At 48.3% G+C, this 23,658-nt stretch overlaps 1 protein-coding gene across 3 annotated transcripts; it reads left to right on the top strand.

Moving 5' to 3' along the window:
• The first annotated feature begins 15,773 nt into the window (after nt 1-15,773).
• On the top strand, nt 15,774-21,352 carry PNMA5 (PNMA family member 5). 3 transcript variants are annotated; one of them, XM_055375962.2, is made up of 4 exons: nt 15,774-16,125; nt 17,375-17,502; nt 18,182-18,243; nt 18,438-21,352. In XM_055375962.2, exon 4 carries the CDS (start codon nt 18,561-18,563, stop codon nt 19,905-19,907), a length of 1,347 nt encoding a protein of 448 aa, XP_055231937.1. In that variant the 5' UTR covers nt 15,774-16,125; nt 17,375-17,502; nt 18,182-18,243; nt 18,438-18,560; the 3' UTR covers nt 19,908-21,352. The 3 variants fall into 3 exon arrangements, with proteins under 3 accessions (XP_055231937.1, XP_018874776.1, XP_004065111.1); XM_019019231.3 differs by having other exon boundaries at nt 15,964-16,125; nt 18,182-18,257; XM_004065063.5 differs by lacking the exons at nt 15,774-16,125; nt 17,375-17,502 and having other exon boundaries at nt 17,961-18,243.
• The last annotated feature ends 2,306 nt before the right edge of the window (nt 21,353-23,658 follow it).

The raw sequence follows: 23,658 nt of genomic DNA, 5'->3' as shown, positions 1-23,658 counted from the left end.
TGCCATCCATGGTGATGTAGGAAGTTACCCTATATGGTCTAAAAAGGGGAGGCATGAATAATTCACTCCTTGTTTAGCATATCATCAAGAAATAACCATAAAAACGAGCAACCAGCAGCCCTTGGGGCTGCTCTGTCTGTGGAGTAGCAATTCTTTTATTCTTTTACTTTTCTAATAAACTTGCCTTCATTTAAAAAGAAAAGAAAAGAAAAGAAGAAATTAAACCATTGGTTAATTATGGTGAAATCAATAGGCTCAGAACAGTTCATAACCTTAGAGTATAGAGCAAATCCCACACCCCTCCACAAAGGAGTTAGAAAGAAGCAGGGAACTGAAGATGTAGGGTCCAGGATTGCTCCGTTTGCTTGATAGGTCACTCAAGAGGGCCTTTCATTATATTCTATGGTAAAATTGGGAACAGCTGTAAAGTTAGTTACAGGCTGATTAAAGGATCAGTATGGTCATGAAACCAAAACAGTTTGGGATGACATACATGACAATCAGTTAAATTTACTGAAGAGGCCAGAAATTAGGAAAATCTAACCATAGAGTTATCTGTCTATGTGAAACAGAAATCATGTTTACTGGTTCCTAGAGGGGCAATTAGAATGATATAGCAAGTAACATATGCTATATGCCACACACTTTTAAACAACCAGATAGTGCAAAAATTCACTATCACAAGGACAGTACCAAGGGCCATGAGGCTAAACCATTCATGAGAAAACCACCCTCATGATCCAATCACCTCCCACCAGGCCCCACCTCTGACACTGAGAATTACAATTCAACATGAGATTTGGGTGAGGACACAGATCCAAATCATATCAGCATTTAAAGATAGATCCAAAGATTGTACATACCTGACAGTGTCCAACTCTTTGATTTTTAAATCACTTATCTGTTTACCTTGTGGCTCAGAATATAGACAGGGTCTCCCATACAAGATTTCACAAGGGCTTAATTGAAGCCCGCTTCTAGGGGCCGCTCTAATCCTAAGCAGTGCAACTGGCAATACCTTGTCCCATGTCAGATTTGTTTCCTGACGAATTTTTGCAACAGTGTTTTTTTAGGGTGTGGTTCATCTTTTCAGTCTTTCCAATGGACTAGGGTTGCCAAGAGGTATGTAATTTAATTTCCAGCTGTTTGGACACCTCCTAGGTTATCTTGGCAATAAAGGCACTCCTGTTATTGCTCTGGATGGTGAATGGCAACCCAAATCTGAGGATAATTTCCTCCATTAAGATTCTTACTATTTCTGAAGCCCTCTCAGTGTGGCAGGAAAAGCCTTCCACCTATCCAATAAATAAATAAATGTATTACTAACAACTATCTAAAATTCCCTTTGGCTCTTGGCATTACAGTAAAATCTGTTTGCCAATTTTCTCCTAGTCCATTGCCTCTTGCATGTATTCCCTTTGGTGTGGATGAACCCGATTTTGGATTATTCTTGGAACAGATTAAACATTTCTATATGACCTTCTATATAATCTTTTGCATATTAGGACCTATGATACAATTCTTAATCCACCTAAGTGTGGCATCCCTTCCATAGTGGGTACTCAGATGAAGCAAACTAATTATTTTTTCCATTAAAATCTCAAGGATCAGAGCTGGACATGGTGGCTCACGCCTGTAATCCCAGCACTTTGGGAGGCCGAGGTGGGCAAATAGCTTGAGCCCAAGAAGTTTGAGACCAGCCTGGGCAAAATGGCAAAACCCTGTCTGTAAAAAAAAAATTTTTTTAAAACACAAAAGTGAGCTAGGTGTGGTGGTGCATGCCTGTAGTTCCAGCTACTTGAGAAGCTGAGGTGGAAGGATCACCTGAGCCTGGGGAGGTTGAGGCTGCAGTGAGCTGTGATTGTGCCACTGAACTCCAGCCTGGGCGACAGAGTGAGACTCTGTCTCAAAAAAAAAAGAAAAAAATATCAGGGATCAGTACTGTTCCTTGCTGGCTTATAAGCCAGGAGTTGGGTTTTAGGACCACTACACTGAAACCCTACCCTTGGGTTCCTCTTAACTCTTCCAGAGAATATGTTGGACAAAACAGGGTCAAGTCAATCTGTGAGACTAGGGCCATAATAGTGGAAGTTTTGGTCCAGGCTGCTAACTGGTCTGCTTTATTTGATTTCCATGAGATATTAAACAGTTTGATTTTTCATGGCTCAGGCAATGTATGATTGCTGACAGAGCAGAAGCATCGCCATCTTGAACAAGCTCCTCATTCTAATGTTCACCTTAATAAAAAAGCTGCCTAAATCTAAAGGGCATCAGCCTAATGGCTAATGTCAGCATGACCATAAAACACAAATAACATCTCCAACAAGAAACATCCAAACTCCTCCCTGACCAGAGACATGCTAGCCCCGAGATAACCCCCCTCCGGGCCCCAGAAAGATGTCTGCCCCAAGATAACTTCCCCTCCTCCCAGAGGGATTCCAACCCTGCCATAAACTTCTCCACACACCTAAACATTCCAAGCTTCTGATAAGCCACCTCACCGTAAATCCAATATATACTCTTAGTCTGTAAGAGAAAGTGCTCTTGACCAAAATTGGCCAGGAGCACCTCTCATGTTTTATCTAAAGAAAACCTGTCTTTAACTGTCAGCCACGTTTCATGTTTGTTTCCTCTTTCTTTAATTCTTACAATTGCCACTTCTTTAGGTTCTAACACCATTTTTAGTAATTTTAAAATTTCCTGCACATGTTTGAGTTCTTTTTTTCCCAATGTTAATAATAGCCCTCTTTCTTCCCAAATAGCCCCATGTGCATGCACCATAGAGGAGTTCTTTGAATCAGTGTAAATGTTTATCTTCTTAATTTTTCCTCAGTGAAGAGCATGGTTGAGGCGTTCTGGGCTGACGTTACCTGGTGGCAGTGCTTCAGCTTCTATAATATCTTGCAAAATTATCACTGCATATCCCACTTTCCAGTTTCCCTGGTCCATGAAGCTGCTTATATCCGTGGACATTTATAGATCTGTTTTTTCCAAGGGCACACCTGTTTGTCAGAGTGTCTGGAATAGACTTGTTCAATAATTTGTAAACAGTTATGCCTAGGTTCCACTGATGGGTTTGGAAACAGAGTCGTGGGGTTTAAGGTGGACCGTTTTTAGCATCACATTAGGATTATCCTAGAAAATTCCTTGTTTTTTTTCCACATCTGGCCTGAAGTAAACCAATAACCACCTTTCTACTCTAATAATGGTAACACACAATGTGGGGTATGCAAGATTGTGGACTGCCCCCAAGGTGAATTTTTCAGCTTCTTGCAGTAAGTTACAGGTGGTGGTCACTGCCCTATGGCACACTGGCTACCCCTGGGTTATGATGTCCAAAGTGTCTGAAAAGTATTATACAGGATGCTTGGTGTCTCCTAGATTTTGGGTAAACACTTGCAACCGTATTCCTTGTCTTTTGTGCACAAATAGATCCAACGGCTTTTTGAAGTCTGGCATCCCTAAAGCCAGAGTTGCTAACAATTTCTCTTTTACCAATTGAAAGCCTTTTTGACATTTGGCAGACCATACTAGAGGCCCATCCTTCATTCCCTTCAGCATGCTATACAGAGATTTTTTCCATCAACCTGAAATTAGGAATCTATATAAGGCAAAATTCAGCCATTCCTAAAAACCCTCATAATTGTCTTTTGGTGGATGGCATAGCTATGGCTACTGCTCCCCAGCAGTTGGGGAGTAAATTCCTCTGTCCTTTAGTTAAGTCAAATCCTAGATATCTTTCCAAGGGTTGCGAAGTTTGTACTTTCTTTTGGGATACCTTGTACCTTCACTCAGCCAGGAAATTTAAGATGGTTATATTATTTTCATCTGAACTTTACTTTATTTGCTATCAATGTGCCATCTACATATTGGAGGACAGCCCCCTCTTGTAACTGGAGTTCCCCAAAAAAGATGAGGGAGTTTTTGAATCCTTGTGGCAACAGTCCAGCAACATTGGTGCTTGCTCTTTGTTTCTGGATCTTCCCATTCCAAAGCAAAGAGTTCTTGAGATTCAAGACTTGGGGAATGGAGGAAAAATGCATCTTTTAAGTCTAATACTGTGAACTAACAGAAGTCTCCTGACAAGATAGTCAGCAAGGTGTAAGGGTTTGTAACAACTAGGTAACCTCCTCTACTATTTAGCTTTTTAACAGGTAAGATGGGAGTATTGTATGGAGAGCTACATGGCCTGATGAGCTGGAACTCTGGAAAAGCAGTGATTAAAGGCCAAATCCCCCTTTTAATCTGTTCCTTTAGGGGATATAGTTTTGAGTTTGGAGTTTTTGCTTCTGGTTTTTAGCTTCACCTATACTGGTATAGCAGGGATATAGTTTGGATGTCCCCTACAAATCTCATGTTGAGATGTAATCCCCAGTGTTGGAGGTGGGGCCTGGTGGGAGGTGTTTGGGTCATGGGGTGGAATCCTCATGGCTTGGTGCTGTTTTGTGATAGTGAGTAAGTTCTCACAAGACCTGGATGTTTAGAAGTGTGTGGTACCTTCCCTGCTCTCTCTCTCTCTTGCTCCTGCTCTCACCTGCTTCCACTTTGGCTTCAAACATGAATTAAAGCTGCCTGAGGCTTCCCCAGAAGCCAAGTGGATGCTGACACCATGCTTCCTGTACAGCATGCAGAACTGTGAGCCAATTAAACCTATTTTCTTTATAAATTACCCAGTGTCCAGTATTTCTTTGTAGCAACACAACAATGGTCTAACACAGAAAATTGGTACTGAGGAGTTGGGCATTGCTATAGATATCTGAAAATGTGGAAGCAGCTTTGGAGCTGGGTAACAGGCAGAGGTTGGAAGGGTTCGGAGGTCTCAGAAGAAGACAGGAAGAAAGTTCCAAGAAATCTTGGAAATTCTTAGGGACTGGCTAGATGGTGGTAACAAAAATACTGATAGTGATATGGATAGTGAAGTCCAGGCTGACAAAGTCTCAAAGGGAAATGAGGAACTTTTTGGTAACTGAAGCAAAGGTCATCCTTGTAATGCCTTAGCAAAGAACTTGGCTGTATTCTGTCATGCCCTAGGGATCTGTGGAAGTTTGAACTTAAGAGTGACAACCTAGGGTATCTGACAGAGGAAATTCTTACGCATCAAAGTGTTCAAGAGGTGGTCTAACTGCTTGTAACAGCCTGTGCGCAGATGCAGGAACAAAGAAATAACTTAAAGTTGAGAATTATATTTATAGAAGAAGCAGAGCATAAAGTTTGGAAAATTTGCAGCCTAGCCATTTGGCAAAGAAAGAAAGAGCTTTTTCAGGGGAAGAATCCAAGCAGGCTGTGGTGTAACCACTTTCTAGAGACATTAGCATGATTAAAAGCAAACAAGGTCCTGATAGCCAAGACAATGGGGGAAAGGCCTTGAAGGCATTTCGGAGATCTCTGAGGCAGCTCCTCCCATCACAGGCCAAAAGGCTTAGGAGGGAAGAATGGTTTCAAGGGTCAGGCCTGGGATGCCCCTGCCCTGCTCAGCCTTGTGACACTGCTCCTTGCATCCCAGCTGCTCTGGCCCTAGCCCCAGCTCAAATGGGCCCAAGTACAGCTTGGGCCTCCACTCCAGAGGGCACAAGCCATAAGTCTTGGCAGTTTCAACATGGTGTTAAACCTGCAGGTGCACAGAGTATAAGGGTGAAGAAGGCTTGACAGCCTCCGCTTAGATTTCAGAAGATGCTTGGAAAAGCCTGGGTCTCCAGCCAGACACTTCCTGCAGGGGTGGAGCCCTCACAGAGAACCTCCACTAGGGCAGTGCAGGGGGGAAATGTAGGGTTTAAGCACCGCCCACAGAGTCTCCAATGGGGCACTGGGTAGTGGAGCTGTGGGAAGAGTTCACTGTCCTCCAAATGCCAGAATGGTAGATCCACTAGCAGCTTGCACTCTGCACCAGGAAAAGTTACAGGTACTCAATGCCAGCTTGTGAGAGCAGCCTCAGAAGCTGAGCCCTGCAAAGCCACAGGGTCAGAGCTGCCCAAGGCCCTGGGAGCCCATCCCCTGCAGAAGCATGCCCTGGATGTGAGACATGGAGTCAAAGGAGACTGTTTTGAAGTTTTAAGATTCAATGACTGCCCTGCTGAGTTTCAGACTTGGGTGGAGCCTGTAGCACCTTTCTTTTGGAATGAGAATGTTTACCCAGTGCTTGTATCTCCGTTGTGTCTTGGAAGTAAATAACCCATTTTGATTTTACAGGCTGCTAGGTGGAAAGAACTTATTTCCAGATAAGACTTTGGACTGGGGACTTGGGACTTTTGAGTTGTGTAACCACCCAAGGGGTTCACCTTGCCTGCTGCCTAGACACAGCTTATTTATCAAGACAGGGGAATTGCAATGGAGAAAGTAATCCACACAGAGCCAGCTATGCAGGAGACTAAAGTTTTATTATTACTCAAATAAGTCTCCCCAAGTATTCGGGGATCAGAGTTTTTAAAGATAATTTGGTGGGTAGGGGCTTGAGAAGTGGGAAGTGCTGATTGGTCAGGATGGACATGGAATCATGGAGAGTTGAAGTGAGTTTTTCTTGCTGTTTTCTATTCCTGGATGGGATGGAAGAACTGATTGAGCCAGATTACTGGTCTGGGTGGTGTCAGCTGATCCATCAAGCGCAGGGGCTGCAAAATACCTCAAGCACTGATCTTAGGTTTTACAGTATTGATGTTATCCTCAGGAGCAATTTGGGGAGGTTCAGACTCTAGTAGCCAGAGGCTACATGTCCCCTAAAATGTAATTTCTAATCTTCTATCTAATTTGTTAGTCCTGCAAAGGCATACTGGTCCCCAGGCAAGAAAGGGGTCTTTTTGGAAAATGTCTGTTATCAATTTTGTTTCAGAGTCAAACCATAAATTGAATTCCTTCCCAAAGTTAGTTTGGCCTATGCCCAGTAATGAACAAGGACAAAGGTTAGAAGCAATATGGGGTTGGTTAGGTCTGATTTCTTTCACTGTCATAATTTCTTCAGTTATAATTTTGCAAAGGCAGTTTCATTAATGCTGGAATGTGTTAAGACTTTGGAGGACTATTGGGATGAGATTATTGTATTTCACAGTATGAGAAGGACATGAGATTTGTGGGGGCAGGGGAGAATGATATAGTTTGGACATGCCCTCCAAATCTCATGTTGAGATACAATCCCCAATGTTGAAGGTTGGGCCTGATGGGAAATGTTTGGATCATGGGGGATGGATCTCTCATGGCTTGGTGCTGTCCTCATGATAGTGAGTTCTCACAAGATCTGGTTGTTTAAAATTGTGTGGCACCTTCTCTCTTCCATCTCTCTCTTGCTCCTGCTCTTGCCATATGATGTGCCTGCTCCTGCTTTGCCTTCCATCATGAGTAAAAGCTCCCTGAGGCCTCCCCAGAAGCTGAGCAAATGCCAGCACTATGCTTCCTGTACAACCTGCAGAACACTGAGCCCATTAAAGCTCATTTCTTTATAAATACGTAGTCTCAGGTATTTCTTTATAGCAATGCGAGAATGGCCTTAACACAAGCAGTCTTAGCCCTTCCCAGCCTCCCATCAGCCCAAGCGTCTGGGCTTATCTGCTTTAAGATGTTCTCCATAATATTGATGGTGTGTTTTTCTGCTCTGCGGTCATAAAGGACATTTGGGAGTGCACAAGCTTGTTCTGGTGGCACCTCAATTTTCCCAAAGCAAAGGTTACTGTGGCAATTAACTTAGTTAACAAGTCCTGTCCCAGTGAAGGGATTGGGCATTCTGGCATGTACAAGAAACTATGCTTTAGTTTGACTGTGCCCACTTGGTAGTCCATAGGTTGTAAAAAGGACTTTTTCATAAGTGTTCCAGACACCCCATGATAGTCATAGTATTGGGCAACAATTTTGTTATTTTGATATTTAGGACTGTATTAGTCTGTTTTCATGCTGCTGATGAAGACATACCCAAGACTGGGCAATTTACAAAAGAAAGAGGTTTAATGGATTTACTATTGCACATGGCTGGGGAAGCCTCACAATCATGGCAGAAGGCAAAGAGGAACAAGTCACGTCTTACATGGATGGCAGCAGGCAAAGAGAGAGAGAGCCTGTGCAGGGAAAACCCCATGATTCAATTATTTCCCACCAGGTCCTTCCCACAACACATGGGAATTATGGGAGCTACAAGATGAGATTTAGGTGGGGACACAGAGCCAAACCATGTCAAGGAAGGAATACGTGGCTCCAATATCAATCAAGAAATCAACTTGTCTTTTTCCCACCAAAGAGTTATCCAGGGTTCCAGGCAGGAGATGGGGATGCAGCCTCATCCACCTATTGTACCCCCTGAGACCCCATCACTCTCTTGGATACCTCTGACAAAAGTAAAGCCTTTTCTTCTTTCCCCTGGGATTGCCCTTTTAAACTCAGGAAGTCCTTTTCCGATGGTCCTCTTGTTTACAATATGCACAATGCTTGGGCCCCATCTATGGATCGCCTTTCTGGAGGCCTTTCTTGTTTCCAGGGGTGCCTACCTTCTCATTGGGCTTCTTTACTTCAAGTGCTGTGAACAGAGCAGCAACCAGCAAAGATGCCCGTTTTTCCATCTTCTGTTGCTCTTTATGATCCAATGCTTGATCTCAGTTTTTGAACACCTTAAAAGCAATCTATACAGTTAAGAGATAGACATTCCAAAAACACTTTCTAATTTTTATGGCTTTTTCTGAATGCCAGGAGTGCTTTGACTAATAAAAGTTATGTTAATTAATCTGAGGTTCTCAGGGGCCTCAGGATCTATCTCAGTTGACATTGCCAGGAGGCTTCAAAAATTATCTCCAAAAACTTTCAGATGAGTTTTCATTTGGCCTCTGTCACATTTCCTGAAATTTATTAAAGCTACACTACTTTGAGACCCCTTTCCTCAGGACTGCTAAAATTCAATCTCTTTAATGCTCGCAATGAGCTTGACTCTCATGATTTGGATCCTATCAGGATCTTGCACATGCCAGAATGTCCAGTCCCTTTGTTGGGACAGGACGTGTTAACTAAGTTAATTGCCACAGTAACCTTTGCTCTGGGAAAATTGGATATTGAGGTGCCACCAGAATAAGCATGTGAGCTCCAAGATGCCCTTTTTGACCACGGAGCAGAAAAACACACCACCAATATTATTGAGAACATCTTAAAGCCCAGACACTTGGGCCAATGGGAGGCTGGGAGGAGCTAAGACTGCTTGTGTTAGGCTATAGCCTCAGCAGTAGCTGCCCAGACCAGATTGCTGGCAGTCTCAGTATGTTACTGGTCAGCTTCTTCTCTAGCTTTTTCTAAAACTATTCTCCACTCTTTGGAGGTAAGTAGTGCATTTCGTAAATATTGCACATTCTCCCAGTTAGGATTATGAGTAGTGTAAATGGAGAACACATTTTCCATCCTCCTTGGGTCACCCCAGTAGGTAAGCATGTTATCCTTCCAATGGTATAGGTCAGAGATTGAGAATGGCACGTGTACCCACACAGGTCCCACTGGCTGACCCTGGGCATTGATTCTGCCAATGGGTACTTGCCTAATGGACTTGCCCTACCTCAACCAGAGTGGCTCCCTGACGATATTGAGTGCCCTGTCAGGTGTGTGAAGGAGAGAGCACTCCTGGCCTATTTACATCACTATTATTCCCCAGTCCAGCCAGGGTTAATAGGGGCTCCCATTCCTGCCTGAGCAGGGGGGCGGGGCCACTGCTCTGGCTTCCATATCTCGCCCCCCATAAGGTGGAGAGATAGGATTGGTGCATTCATTTGTTGAAGTAGTAAGTCATCTTCTGATTTTTGAGAACTGGGTAAAACCTTTACCTCTTTCACCTTAGAGGCATTTCTTTCAACCATGATTCTATGCAAATTATACCTTCTTTGAATTAGCTCACTTTGGTACAAAAGCATAAAAGCTTGTACATTCAGAATTTCATCCCATTTACCTTCTTGTTCACAAAACAATTCTAATTGAAAAATTATAACGTAATTTAGATATCTAAATTCTGGCTACCATTCCCTGGATCCTAGGGGATACTGTGGTCAGGCAGAATTTCAACATTAAAAACATTTTTCTTTTTCATGGGCTCAAAGCTAAAAATGGCCCGATTCTGCAGAATGCACCATAATGGGCTACAAGGAGGAACATAATTTGTAGTTCCCATTTCAGATGACAAGACCTTAGGTGAAAAACCCTTAATGCCTCAGCTGGGCTTTAGGCAGATTGTCAAGCAAGCAAATCAAAATCAAAATGTGATTTCTCAAAGTCTCCATCCCTTCAGTTGCTTATGGAGTATTCCCTACTAAACACACTATGATGAAGCAGAGTCCTGTAAATTACCAAAGCAAGGCCAGATGTCCTGCCAATGCAGAACGTACTATTTGAAGAAAATATACCTTGGGGCTATTGCCCACAAATTTGTCACCTGCCAAAAAATGTCTTCCCAGCCAAGTGTCTCATTTCTAATGCTGCAAAAGTAAAAGCAACACAAGCAACACAAGCCAGTGATGCCTTGGTGGCAGCCAAATACACAGATCCATCCCTGAATAAAATAATTCAGGCAGCTACTGGACAGGGTCCAAGGGTGCCCATAGCCAGGGGCTGATATGCTATTGGCAAGACACCCACTCAGGGCTTTTGAGTTGTGGCCAAATGTTATTGAACTGAACTGGAGTTCTCTTGCCCATCACAGTAAGATCAGATATCCACACTGAGGTTTGCAGTGGTAGAAAGGAAGACATTTATTTGCAGGGCACTAAGCAAGGAGGATCAGGCAGCTAACGCTCAAATCCAGAGCTCCGTGATGGCTTGCAGGTAAGGGCTTTTAAAGGTAGGAGTAAGTTTCAGGAAAGCAGAAGTTACAGGCTAATTCATAAATCATTACACAGAGGTTACACATTGGTTTTGGCCTAAAAGGGTGGGATATCTTGAAGTGAGGGCTTACAGGCCATAAGTAGGTTCAACGGTCTTTTGGTTTGCAGTTGGTTAAGCAAGAGAAGCTTTGTTTAAAATTTTTGGGTCAGCAGAAAAGAATATTAGCTCTGACAGATGGATGTGATTTCCTCCAGGCCCCTCATGAAGAAGTTTGGAACAAAGAGTGGTGGTCAGAGTTCGGTCCTCAGCTCCCCCTTTTCTGGGGTCTGCATACCAGCTGATCAGTTTGGTGGGGATCCAAGTTTCTGAAAAACAACTCAGAGATATATGTTAACATGTTATCTTTAGTTTCTATAGGGAAAGAAAACATCCTGTGATTGTAGCTTCCTTGGCTATTGTTTTAAGCTATTACCTTCTTGCTTATCAAGTTGCTTATTTACTTCTCAGGGCTACCTAGGTGCCTGGCATTTCCCCTGAAAGAACTCAAGATTTTCCTTTATTTATATGCTTAACGGGGCCTGCAGACCCCTGAGATGGGGTCCCTGCTCCATCTCACTTTCCTCATTGTGTATCCTTGGCAGCTTTGTTGAAAATTAATTGTCCACGTATGCTACTGTATGATCCAGCAATTCCACTATGGGTATATACCCTAAGCAAATAAAATCACTATCTCTAAGTGGTATCTGGACTCTCTTGTCCATTTCAGCATTACTCACAATAGCTAAGATAAGAAAACAACCTAAGTGACCATTGACAGATGAATGGATAAAGAAAATGTTTTTTATATATCTATTATATAATTTTCTTTATTATATATTATATATAATATGAATATACTATATATTCATATCATATATTATATATTCATATTATATATGTAACATATATGTTATATATATATATGTTATATATATATATGTTTTATATATTTGAATATATATTTGAATATATGTTTTATATATATGAATATATATATATTCACAAGCAGCCTTAAAAAAAGAAGGAAATGCTGCCCTTGGCAATAACATGAATGAACCTTGAGGATATTATGCTAAGTGAAATAAGCCAGACACAGGAAGCCAAACACTGCATGCTCTTGTATGTGAAATCTTTTTTTGTTTGTTTTTTGAGACAGGGTCTGATTCTGTTGGCCAGGCTGGAGTGCAGTCACAGCTCAGTATAGCCTCAACCTCCCGAGCTGAAGCAATCCTCCTACCTCAGCCTCAGGAGTAGCTGGGACCACAGGCATGTGCCATCACACCCAGACACTTTTTAAATTTTTTTGTAGAGACAGGGGTCTCCTTATGTTGCCCAGGCTGGTCTCGAACTCCCAGGCTCAAGGCATCCTCTTGTATCAGCCTCCAAAACTGCTGGGATTACAGATGTGAACCACTGCAGCCAGCCATATGTGAAATCTTTAAAAAGTGAACGTCAGGCCAGGCGTGGTGGCTTACACCTGTAATCCCAGCACTTTGGGAGGCCGAGGCGTGCGGATCACAAGGTCAGGAGTTTGAGACCAGTCTGGCCAACATAGTGAAACCCCGTCTCTACTAAAAATACAAAATATTAGCCGGGTGTGGTAGTGTATGTGCGCCTGTAATTCCTGCTACTCAGGAGGCTGAGGCAGGAGAATTGCGTGAACCCAGGAGTCAGAGGTTGCATTAAGCCGAGATCGCACCATTGCACTCCAGCCCAGGCAACAGTGGGAGATTCCATCAAAAAAAAAGAAAATGAAAAAGAAAGTGAAACTCACAGTAACAGAGCAGAGAGTATAATGGCAGTTATCAAGGGCTAGGGTGTGAAGAAAAGGGGAGATCATTAGTCAAAGGGTACATACCTTCAGCTATAAGATGAATAAGTATTGGAAACCTAATGTATAGCATGGTGACTCTAGTTAATAATACTGTATTGTACTTGAAGTTTGGTAAGAAAGCAGGTGTAAGTTTGGTAAGAAGGTATGTGTCTCGTCACACATACAAAAAAAGTAACTATGTGAAATGGTGGATATGTTAGCTCATTGTGGTAATCATTTCACAATGCATACATATATTCAAACATCACATTGTATGCCCTAAGTATATACATTTTTATTTGTCAATCATACCTTAATAAAGTTTGGGAGGAAAAGAATCACAGGACTTAATGAGAGATAATTTATTTGAAAGGCTTCTTGCAACTGGGGGAGGGGATGTTTCAATCGGGTGTCCAACTGTCAGTTCCACAAGCAACTCAAGGGTTAGGCAAAAAGGGGCTTTAAAAAAAAAAAAAAAAAAAAGAGGTCGAGGGGAGGAGCAAGCAAGCCTAGAAAGAACTTGGTGTGAGGATGTGGAATGACCAGATATTAGATCAGAGAATGCTTTACCTGGGACCAGCCTATGAGAAGGGCCTGTTAAGGTTATCTGCTGGCTCAGACTAAAGGTGGGCCAAATTTCAGGAGTCTGGAGACAGAAGCTACCTAAACTTTGGCTAACAAGCATTTTTTTTTTTTTTAATCTCGCTCTGTCTCCAGGCTGGAGTGCAGTGGCGCCATCTCAGCTCAGTGCAACCTGCACTCCCAGGTTCAAGCGATTCTCCTGCCTCAGCCTCCCAAGTAGCTGGGACTATAGGCACGTGCCACCGTGCCCAGGTAATTTTTGTATTTTTAGTAGAGACAGGGTTTCACCATGTTGGCCAGGATGGTCTCGATCTCTTGCCCTCGTGATCCACCCGCCTCGGCCTCCCAAAGTGCTGGGATTACAGGTGTGAACCACCACGCCCAGCCACAAGAGAACGAGCAGTTCAGTTTATCATTTATTAAGTAAAGAATGGGAATTTGGAGGGTCTCGTGTCTGGCATTGTCATACATAAACACGGGTGACATCCCCTAAGTCCTATCTAAGTCATATGGAAAGGAGGGTTCTTTGCAGGAAGCTGTTTTCTGGAACACAAAGGGCTGAGGGTTTCTTAACCTTCACTGTTTTCCAGGATCACAGGGCTCAGGAAAAATTCAACATTGTCACTATCCCCAATAACTTTTTTTAAAGAAAAGTGCTATGGTTTGAATGTGTCCCCCAGAGTTCATGTGTTGGAAACTTAATCCCCAATACAACTGTTGAGAAGTGGGACCTTTAAGAGGTGATTAGGTGAGGAGGACTCTGCCAGTGTGAATGGATGAATGCTGTTATCTCGGGAGTGGATTTGTTATTGTGGGAGTGGGTTCCTGATTTTTTTTTAAAAATGAGTTTAGGCCCCTTTCCTCTCTTTCTTTTGCTCACTCTTACACATGCTTTCACGTCTTGATGCCTTCATGCCAGGCCCTCAGCAGGTGCAGCCCCTTGATCTTAGAGTTCTCAGCCTTCAGAAACATGAGCTAAATAAATTCCTGTTCATTATATGTTACCCAGTCTCAGGTATTTGATTATAGAAGCACAAAACAGACTGAGACAGAAAAAAGAGAGAGAGAGAGGAAGCTAGTCTTCTAGTGAGAAATAGAATGAATTGAAGTATACCTCTGGCCAGGGGAGCACCCAGTAGCCCAGAGGTGACTGAGGCAGAACCTCTTTCCAAAACATCACCTTCTGTGATGTTGTGATACCAGGCAGCTAAGCAATGGCTTTCAGCACTATTTTCTCCTTGTCACATGAAGGAGATTGATTTAATGGGCTCTGAATTGTCTTTTTTTTTTTTTTTTTTTTTTTTTCCAGGCAGGATCTCGGCCAGGCACGGTGGCTCACACCTCTAATCCCAGCACTTTGGGAGGCCGAGACGGGCGGATCACGAGGTCAGGAGATCGAGACCATCCTGGCTAACACAGTGAAACCCCGTCTCTACTAAAAAATACAAAAAATTAGCCGGGCGTGGTGGCGGGCGCCTGTAGTCCCAGCTACTCGGGAGGCTGAGGCAGAAGAATGGCGTAAACCCAGGAGGTGGAGCTTGCAGTGAGCCGAGATCGCGCCACTGCACTCCAGCCCGGGCGACAGAGTGAGACTCCTTCTCAAAAAAAAAAAAAAAAAAAAAGACAGGCTCTCACTTTGTTGCCCAAGCTGGAGTGCAGTGGTGCAATCTGGGTTCACTGCCACCTCTGCTTCCCAGATACAAGCGATTCTCGTGCCTCAGCCTCCTGAGTAGCTGGGATTACAGCTACTCAGCTAGTCAGATTACACAGCCAGCTGATTTTTGGATTTTTAGTAGAGACGGGTTTTTGCCATGTTGGCCAGGCTGATCTCAAGTGATCTGCCCACCTTGGCCTCCCAAAGTGCTGGGATTACAGGTGTGAGCCACCACACCTGGCTGAAGAAGGTGATACCTGCAAATATCTTTCTCAGTAACCATCAATTTAAAATGTCCGCTTTTAACATATTTATTAAAACAGTACCAGAAAAGCCTTTTTTTTTTTTTAATCACAGAGAAAGAAAAACAAATATATTCTGTCACTAAAGGTCCACAACTTCTGGCCCTGAAATGTAATCATAGGCTTCAGACCCTTGCTCCACACAGCCTGGGCAGGGATATGCAGCAAGTAACCTAGCTTTCAGTGGAACCAGCCCTGCCTCAGATCTCCTCACGCATTTTTTTAAGATTACCAGGGGATTTGTGTGCACCTTGAAGTATGCTACCTGTGCCGCACCCACACCCTTTTCTGGAACAGCACTTTCGGGCCGCTGCAAGCCCCAGGACCTTCCCTTTGTGGAAGAAACCCGCTTTGGGAAACGACAGGAAGCAGTTTGGGTACTAGGTGCGTAATGTTTGGTCGTGAAATCAGGAGAATAATGGGAGAATGGAATATTTTCAGTCGTCTGGCTCTCAGTGAGCAGCGAAAAAAAACTAATGCCCTTGTGAAATGCAGGCAGTAGCTGTATTTTTTGCCCTCCTCCCCTAGAAAAGTCCAATAAAAAATAAACGAGGGCTATGACTGTCAGGTAATAAGGGCGCTCACGTGGCCTATACGTTGCACTGGGTGATTTGCACCCGGCCCTTCACCCATGGGCTTGGGACGCCACAGCTCCCCTCCAATGAGGAAGAGCCACAGTGGCTGCTGGGCCAAATGGCACGTGGCGAGCCTGGCTGCCACCGTCGTCGGCACGGGGGTGGGTGGGGTGAGGAGCCACCTTGCAGGAAGTAGGAGGGTTTATGTCACCAGTGCGCAACCGCAACCGTGAGCGGGCCGTGTGCAGTTCCGCTCGTGGGGTGGGGGGGCGGTCGTCACCAGACAACCTCTTCGCGCCACAGCCTCGTGGCGCAGTCAGCACGGAGGCGGCAGCCGCCATAGACGTGTGGTGGTCGCGCTGCGCGGGAACTCCGGCTTGGAGGCACCTCCGGCAGGTACGGAGCTGGACCCCGGGCTCGGACAGCAACCCAGATTACGGGGGAATCCCCCAGTAACTCTTGCTATTTTCAACGGGGTCTAGGGGCTGGTGGCCATAGGTTTCCCTGGAGGCGGGATCCCACTAGATCACACCCAGCACGCCAAGGAATCCCTGCCATTTCCAGGCAGAACTTCAGGGAGACCTGGCCGGGCGCGGTGGCTCACACCTGTAATCCCAGCACTTTGGGAGGCCGAGGCGGGTGGATCACCTGAGGTCAGGAGTTGGAGACCAGCCTGGCCAACATGGGGAAACCCCGTTTCTACTAAAAATACAAAAAGTAGCCAGGCGTGGTGGTGTACGCCTGTAATCCCAGCTACTCAGGAGGCTGAGGCCGGAGAATCACTTGAACCCAGGGGGCGGAGGTTGCAGTGAGCTGAGATACGCTACTGCACTCCAGCCTGGGTGACAAAGCGAGACTCCGTTTCAGAGAAAAAAAAAAACAAACTTCAGGGAGACCTATTCCACCCTTGACCTGCCCGGAGACACTGCAGTCAGGACAGTAGCTCTTGGCCCTTGCCCTTGAGGGAAAGTGGCTTCGAACCTTCCCCTCCTAGATTCTGCCTGCTTCCACTGATGCCGGTGGTGTGGGTGTATGTAGACAACCGGGTGGGGATTGGGGGGAACAGGGGAGTGGAGGTAGGGGATTTGGGGACATCAGTTAGACTTGCGTCGGGGTAGGAGTTGGACTTGGTGAGGGGGCAGGGCTTGGGGTAGGAGTTGGACTGTGGGTGGGGGCAGGGCTTGAGGCACGAGTTAGACTTGGGTGGTGGAAGGGGTTAGACTTGGTGGGGGGCTAGGCTTGGGGTAGAGGTGCAACTTAGTTATAGGCAGAGTTTGGCAGCAGGGGTGCAGGTTTTGAGGTGGGGCTTAGGAAGGGGTGCAACATGGCTGTAGGGGCGGAGCTTGGGAGGGAATGGAGTTTGCAGTGGGGGTAGGGCAGCAACCTTACCTTAGGATCCCTTCTGCCCTAGCAGCAGCCCCCCTGCCCCCACCCCCTACCTCCCTCCTCACCTCCCACCCCTCTCACCATTCCTCCCCCCACTCCTCCCCCCTCCTCCGCTCCCTCTGTCAGTTGAGCAGTTTCTTCTATCCCTGCACCAGGGTCCTAGTGAACACCTATGCAGAATCTGAATTGGCATGGCCTGGGCAGGGACATGTGTGTGGGACGGAATCACAGCAAAATACCTCTGCTTTGCCTTGGACAGATCCAGTGAAGCAGGACCCATCACGCCTGAGTCAGGAACTGTAACTGGATAGAGTTGAAAAGCAGAGCGAGTCTGAAGTGGCTGTGTTATTGCAGCATCCACGCTGCCAGCAGGGCCAACCCAGCAAGGTGAGCGGCTGTGAGTTGGGCCCTGTTGGGAGGGGCTCTGGAACCCTGGCAAAGAGTGGGGAGAGGGGACTGCCTGCCAGGGTTCACAGACTCTGCAGGGTAGGGCCATCTCTAGGGCAAGAGTTGTTGGTTTCCTGCAGTCTGGCAGTGGGGACCTTATCTGGGTCCCTTTTCTGCCTGATTTCAGCTTCCACACAATTGAAACCACGAGCTCCTGTCCTTTCAGCACTCACTCCTCATGCCCATCTCGCCTTCCCTCTCCCACCCTCCTTTTTGCTAGTACGCTTTATTGGTTGGAGGCCAATGACATCACCTGTTGCTTTTCAAGGACCTTGGCCTTACCACATGACACTCCCCTGCAATAGCAACCCATGGTCCATGGTATTCTCTGTATCCATGGCAACACTGCAGCTTGTCACACAATCTCCACACCCACCACTCTCATTGCATTGCGCAGAGCTCAGCCATCTTTCTCATCTGTCAGGCATTCCTGAGAAAGAGGGCCACTCTACCTCTCTTGCTGCCAGCCTTCACTCCAGCAGGGAGGGTGCTGGGTGACCTGAGCTCACATAGCCCTGAGTGAGCAGTGAGGCTGTCTCCTGCCCTCTTCTGCCTGGAGGGCTTGTCAGTGTCCCCAGGTGTCAGGCCCTGCCTCCTGACGTTGGCCTTTTCACTACAGGCACCCGAAGCACACACAGCAGAGTCCTCTGGACTTCAAGGAAGAACCCACAGCAGGAGGAGGTCAGCAGGGAGTGGTGAGATGGGGAGATCTTTGCCTGGGGAGAACCTCCACACTCTACCCTCCCCAAAATGACTTGGGGAACCCTGGGAAGAAAGGACTCCATCCCTGCTTGGGGGTGGGGGCAGAGGAGGGGTGCTTGGGGGCGTAGGTTGGGGTGGGCATTAACAATGCTCTCATCCCATTTGCTTTGCAGGCTGTGTGAAACCTGGGACCACTTCTGCCTTCCTACGTGGCAGTGGCTCAGAGTTATTTGAGTGCTGTCAAACTGAGCTGATTGCTGCCCTAGTATTAGATCAGTCCATAGAAAGTGGGAGCAATGGCACTGACACTGCTAGAGGATTGGTGCAAGGGGATGGACATGGACCCCAGAAAGGCCCTGCTGATTGTAGGCATCCCCGTGGAGTGTAGTGAGGTGGAAATTCAGGACACCGTGAAGGCAGGCTTACAGCCGCTGTGCGCATACAGGGTGCTAGGGAGAATGTTCAGGAGGGAAGACAATGCCAAGGCAGTCTTCATTGAACTGGCTGACACTGTCGATTACACTACTCTGCCCAGTCACATACCAGGAAAGGGGGGCTCCTGGGAAGTGGTGGTAAAACCCCGTAACCCAGATGATGAGTTTCTCAGTAGACTGAACTACTTCCTGAAAGATGAGGGCCGAAGTATGACAGATGTGGCCAGAGCCCTGGGATGTTGCAGCCTCCCTGCCGAGAGCCTGGATGCAGAGGTCATGCCCCAAGTTATATCCCCACCTTTAGAGCCTCCGAAAGAAAGTATGTGGTACAGGAAACTGAAAGTGTTTTCGGGAACTGCTTCCCCTAGCCCAGGCGAAGAGACCTTTGAAGACTGGCTAGAGCAGGTCACTGAGATAATGCCCATATGGCAAGTGTCTGAGGTGGAGAAGAGGCGGCGTTTGCTGGAGAGCTTACGTGGGCCTGCTCTGTCAATCATGCGGGTGCTCCAGGCCAACAGTGACTCCATAACTGTGGAGCAGTGCCTTGACGCCCTAAAGCAGATCTTTGGGGATAAAGAGGACTTTAGAGCCTCTCAGTTTAGGTTTCTGCAGACCTTTCCGAAGATTGGAGAGAAAGTCTCCACTTTCCTGCTGCGCTTAGAGCCCCTGCTGCAGAAAGCCGTGCACAAGAGCCCCTTGTCAGTGCGCAGCACAGACATGATTCGTCTGAAACATCTCTTAGCTCGGGTCGCCATGACCCCCGCCCTCAGGGGCAAGCTGGAGCTCTTGGATCAGCGAGGGTGTCCTCCCAATTTTCTGGAGTTAATGAAGCTCATTCGAGATGAAGAAGAGTGGGAGAACACTGAGGCAGTGATGAAGAATAAGGAGAAGCCGTCAGGGAGAGGCCGGGGGGCCTCCCGTAGACAGGCAAGAGCAGAAGCCAGTGTCTCTGCACCTCAGGCCACCGTGCAGGCAATGTCTTTTAGCGACAGCAGCACCCAGACCGTACAGGGAGGCTTACCCCCATTAGTGAAACGCAGGCGGCTGTTAGGCAGTGAAGGCACTAGGGGAGAAGACCATGGCCAGGCCATGTATCCCAAGGCTGAAAACCAGACTCCAGGCAGGGAGGGGCCGCAGACTGCAGGAGAGGAGTTGGGAAACGAGGCAGGGGCTGGGGCCATGAGCCATCCCAAGCCCTGGGAAATATAGGCTCAGAAGACCGAAGCACTCCTTCCCCTGGCAGGCAGCAGGGGCATTTGAACAAGGGGAAGGGGCAGCTTACACTAACAGGGAACTTGACTGGGGCAGAGGGACAGGGAAGCCAGGTCGAGATCAAGCCCCCTTACTTTCCACCAGCTGGAAGGGACTTCACCAACCAAGACCAAATAGCATCTGGTTCAGTGGGGGCCGGGCCCATAGCCCCTAACAGGTACAGGAGACACAAGCGGGGAACCACTACACTTAGCACATGGGGTGACTGGGCTTCAGATGGGGACCCCAGTGAAGCAGGGGCTGAAGAAGGTGTGGCTGGGGGCTCTGGCCTGGTCCTCTGGACACCCCCAAATATCTACCCTGTGGACTTTGAGCTGAGCATGCCCACTGGCACCCAGGCCACGTGGGACCTGGAGGAGCCTGCCTGGGGCCTGCCTCTGCCAGAAGGAGCCAGGGCTGCTGAGGAAGAGCTGTGGGGCAGAAGTGAAGCCCCGCAGGGGAGGCCACAGGGTCCAGCCTGTCTTTAGGATCATCTACACTGCATGAGGGGAGCCCCAGGAAGGCAGCATTCATAAGCCCCTGCACCAGTGAGGAAGAGAAAGAGGAGGAGAATTAAGAAGAGGATGATCGGGAGGAGGAAGAGGAGAATAAGGAGGAGCAGGAGGAAAAGGAGGAGGAAGAGGGGGAGGAGAAGGAGGAAGAAGGGAAGGACGAGGAAGAAGTGTGAGAAGAGAAGAGAGGATGTGTTGGGGGTGCGTAGTTGTTTTTGGTTTGCGTCATCATCAGGCCCAGGCTCTGCTCACTGCTGTTCCGTGTCAAGAACTCCACCTCTGCTTTGCCGGTGTAGATCTCGGCCAGTGGCTGCTTGTTCTCTTGGGGATGTGTGTGTTTTTATCTGAGCAGCTCCTTTCCAGAGTACCCCAGCGCAGTTCCAGGAGACGGTGGGAAGGAGGCATGGCAGACGCTCACCTTGTGACTGTGACCTCGACTGCAGGAGGACCAACCAGACACGGGAGGGAGCAGGGCTGCCTGAGGCTCCCCAGGAAGCTTTGTGCTTTGGCGTTCCACCCCTGCTGTTACTTGTGACTCAGTTTCCTCAACTTGGTGGGGTGTTCCCTGCTATGTTTTCCAGCATCCTGTGACTGTCCTGTGCAGTCTATAGGGCAGGGCCCTGCCCCAGCGGGTGGGCTCAGGAGGGGGTTCCCTGAAGCGAGTACACATTGCCAGAGCCCACCATCCTGGCAAGAGGTGGATCCTGGGGCCCTATGGAAGGCGGGATGTGGTGGGGGGGGCCACACTGAGGGAGGGGCCGGGGACTTGTGACCTGTAGTGGCTGTTTGCAGTTTCTCTCTGTGTTAGATTCCGTTCTCTTCAGCAGTTTCAGTTCATGTTTCTGTTCAGTAAATTTTGTTCAGTGTTCCAGTGGTGTCTTGCCTCTGCTGTGTGAAACTGGGGTGGGAGGCGGTCTGCTGGGGATGGGGCCACAGTGGCCAGGCGGACATCAAGGTGTGTGGGGGGCAGGGTCTATGAGGGCCTGTGGGGTGCCTTGGGCTGCATGGAGCCTGGCAACAGGATGCTGGTGGTCATGAGCAGTGACTGGCTGGGTACCAAAGGCACTCCAGGTGTCCTCAGGAATAAGTGAGTTGGACATTGAAGGCTGGGCAAGGGGCAGCAGGTGGGTCCCAGGCCCCTGATCCCTGGCAGCACTGTAGGGGTGTGGCTCAAGGCTTCCGGAAGGGTCAGAGAGGCCACGTGTGCAACCAAGGCCAGCAACCGAGGTCAGAGAAGAGCCCCAGGAGGGCCTGGACAGGCAGTCAGAGGCCCTGTGAAGAGCTGTGTGCAGGACTCGGGGTGGGGTAGGGGCTGGTGTGTGCCCATCCTCCCAGATCAGCCCACAGGTGGCCAGCCTTGGCCTAGCCACTGAGGGATGTTTGGGGACAGTGTGTGTGTGATGGCCAAGGGGACAGAGTGTGGGCGAGAAAGGGATCCTAAGTGCTCATCTCTTGGGGACGGGGAGAGGAAGGGCAGGGGAGCTGCACTTCATCCTGGGTCCTGTCCTGCTCCCTTCCCAGTGTACTGGGAGGCGCTCTACTCCTGTGTCCTGGGAGCAGGCAGTGGGCTATGAGCAGGAAGCCTAGATGGCCCTGGGGAGTGACCCCTTTCTGTCCTGCATCCCCGAGGCCCTCTGAGCCCTGGATGCTGCCTGAGGAGGGCTCCCTCAGGGTGGACGGCGCTGCTAATCCAGACACCCCTCCTTCAGCACTGTGGCCGGAGGGGCAGTCTTCAATGGGGGCCTGAGGATCCTGGAACCCACCCTCCTGAGCCCTCCTGGGACTGGCTCTCTCTCCCAACAGGCCAGGGAGCTCACCACAAATGGAGGGTAGTCCTCGTTCAGCCATTTAACCAACCCAGAGTCTGTGGGCGACAGAACTGGACAAGTGATAGGCCCCTCCCTGCACATGTGTGGGGAGGGGACGGGATCATTGACTTGGACGTGGCGAGGGTCTCCCGGGGCTCACTCAGTCTGTGTCCACACACTTCCTCCGGCTGTTCTGGAGCACAGAGCCTCCGGCCATCCCCATGGCTCAGATGATAGCCAGGGTCCCCCAAAGCAGCCTCAGAACCAATGCTGGGAATGGGTGGCTGCCCACCTGGGCTGAGGAATCCTGGATCTAGGCGACCTGTCTGCTTGAGCAGAGCTGCAGTCAGCAGGTCTGCAGGGTGGCAGGGGCCCTGGGAGACACTAGGCATACACAGGCGAGTGCAGGCATAGGAGGGGTAGTTTTGCAGGGCTGTCGGGGAGGGGCAGGGGGCGGCAGGTCTCTGGGGCTGGGCCTGCAGCCTCCTCGGCCTGAAGGTGCTTAACCGGTGTCTCAGGGACCCTTGTAGTGTGTCCCATCGGGGTGCCCTGCAGGCATGCCTGGGGCCCCCACTGTGCTCTGTTCTCCCTGCCTTCTTCAGGCTGGGCACAACCCCAGCATGTCCGTCCCTTGTGTCTCAGCAGGGCCAAGTCAACTGCTCACTTTCCAAGGGCCCCTCCAGATTTTGGGGACAGGGCAAGAGGAGAGGGCATAGAGCTTGGCTGACCTTGCCAGGGCCTGTCGGGGCTCCTTGGTTTTCCCTGTTCAGAGTGGACCTGTGTGTGCCGTGATTCCCGAGCAGGTGTGAGTGTGAGTGAGCGGGTGTGTTTGAGCGTGTGCGTGTGTGTGTCAGTGTGAGCATGTGCATGAGTTTCTGAGAATGTGTGTGTGAATCCAAGTGACAGCATGTCACGGCATCACTGAGCGTGTGTGAGTGGGAGGGTGTGGGGGAATGAGGCTGTGCCATTGAAGGTGAGCATGCATGTCGCTGAATGTGTGTGACACTGTGAGTGTGTCAATGTGTGTCAGTGTGTGTGAGTCATTGTGCGTGCCTGTGCTGACTGCAAATGTGGGTGTGTCAATGAGCAGGCATGAATGCGTCATTCAATGTGTGTTTGTCACTCAATGTGTGTGCGCATGTGAGTGTGTCTGGAACATGAGTGTGTGAGTGAATGTGTGTGTGACTGTGTCACTGGGCATGTGAGCACACATGCTGGACAGTTGGGTTGTGAAACCTGGAAGGGATCTAGCCAGGGAGTCTGGAAGGAGGTACCGGGAGAAACCAGTTGCTTCCCCACCAGCCCAGAGCAAGGAGACTTTGTCAGGCCTGAAGGACGGGCCCCCCCGGGGGGCCACCTGTCCCCTTCATCCCAGCCAGGCCCTTGGTG

Source organism: Gorilla gorilla, chromosome X, assembly GCF_029281585.2.
Source record: "Gorilla gorilla gorilla isolate KB3781 chromosome X, NHGRI_mGorGor1-v2.1_pri, whole genome shotgun sequence".
Classification (NCBI taxonomy): domain Eukaryota; kingdom Metazoa; phylum Chordata; class Mammalia; order Primates; family Hominidae; genus Gorilla; species Gorilla gorilla.
The sequence above is the reverse complement of the archived record's forward strand: the minus strand, read 5'-3'. Positions and strand labels throughout refer to the sequence as shown.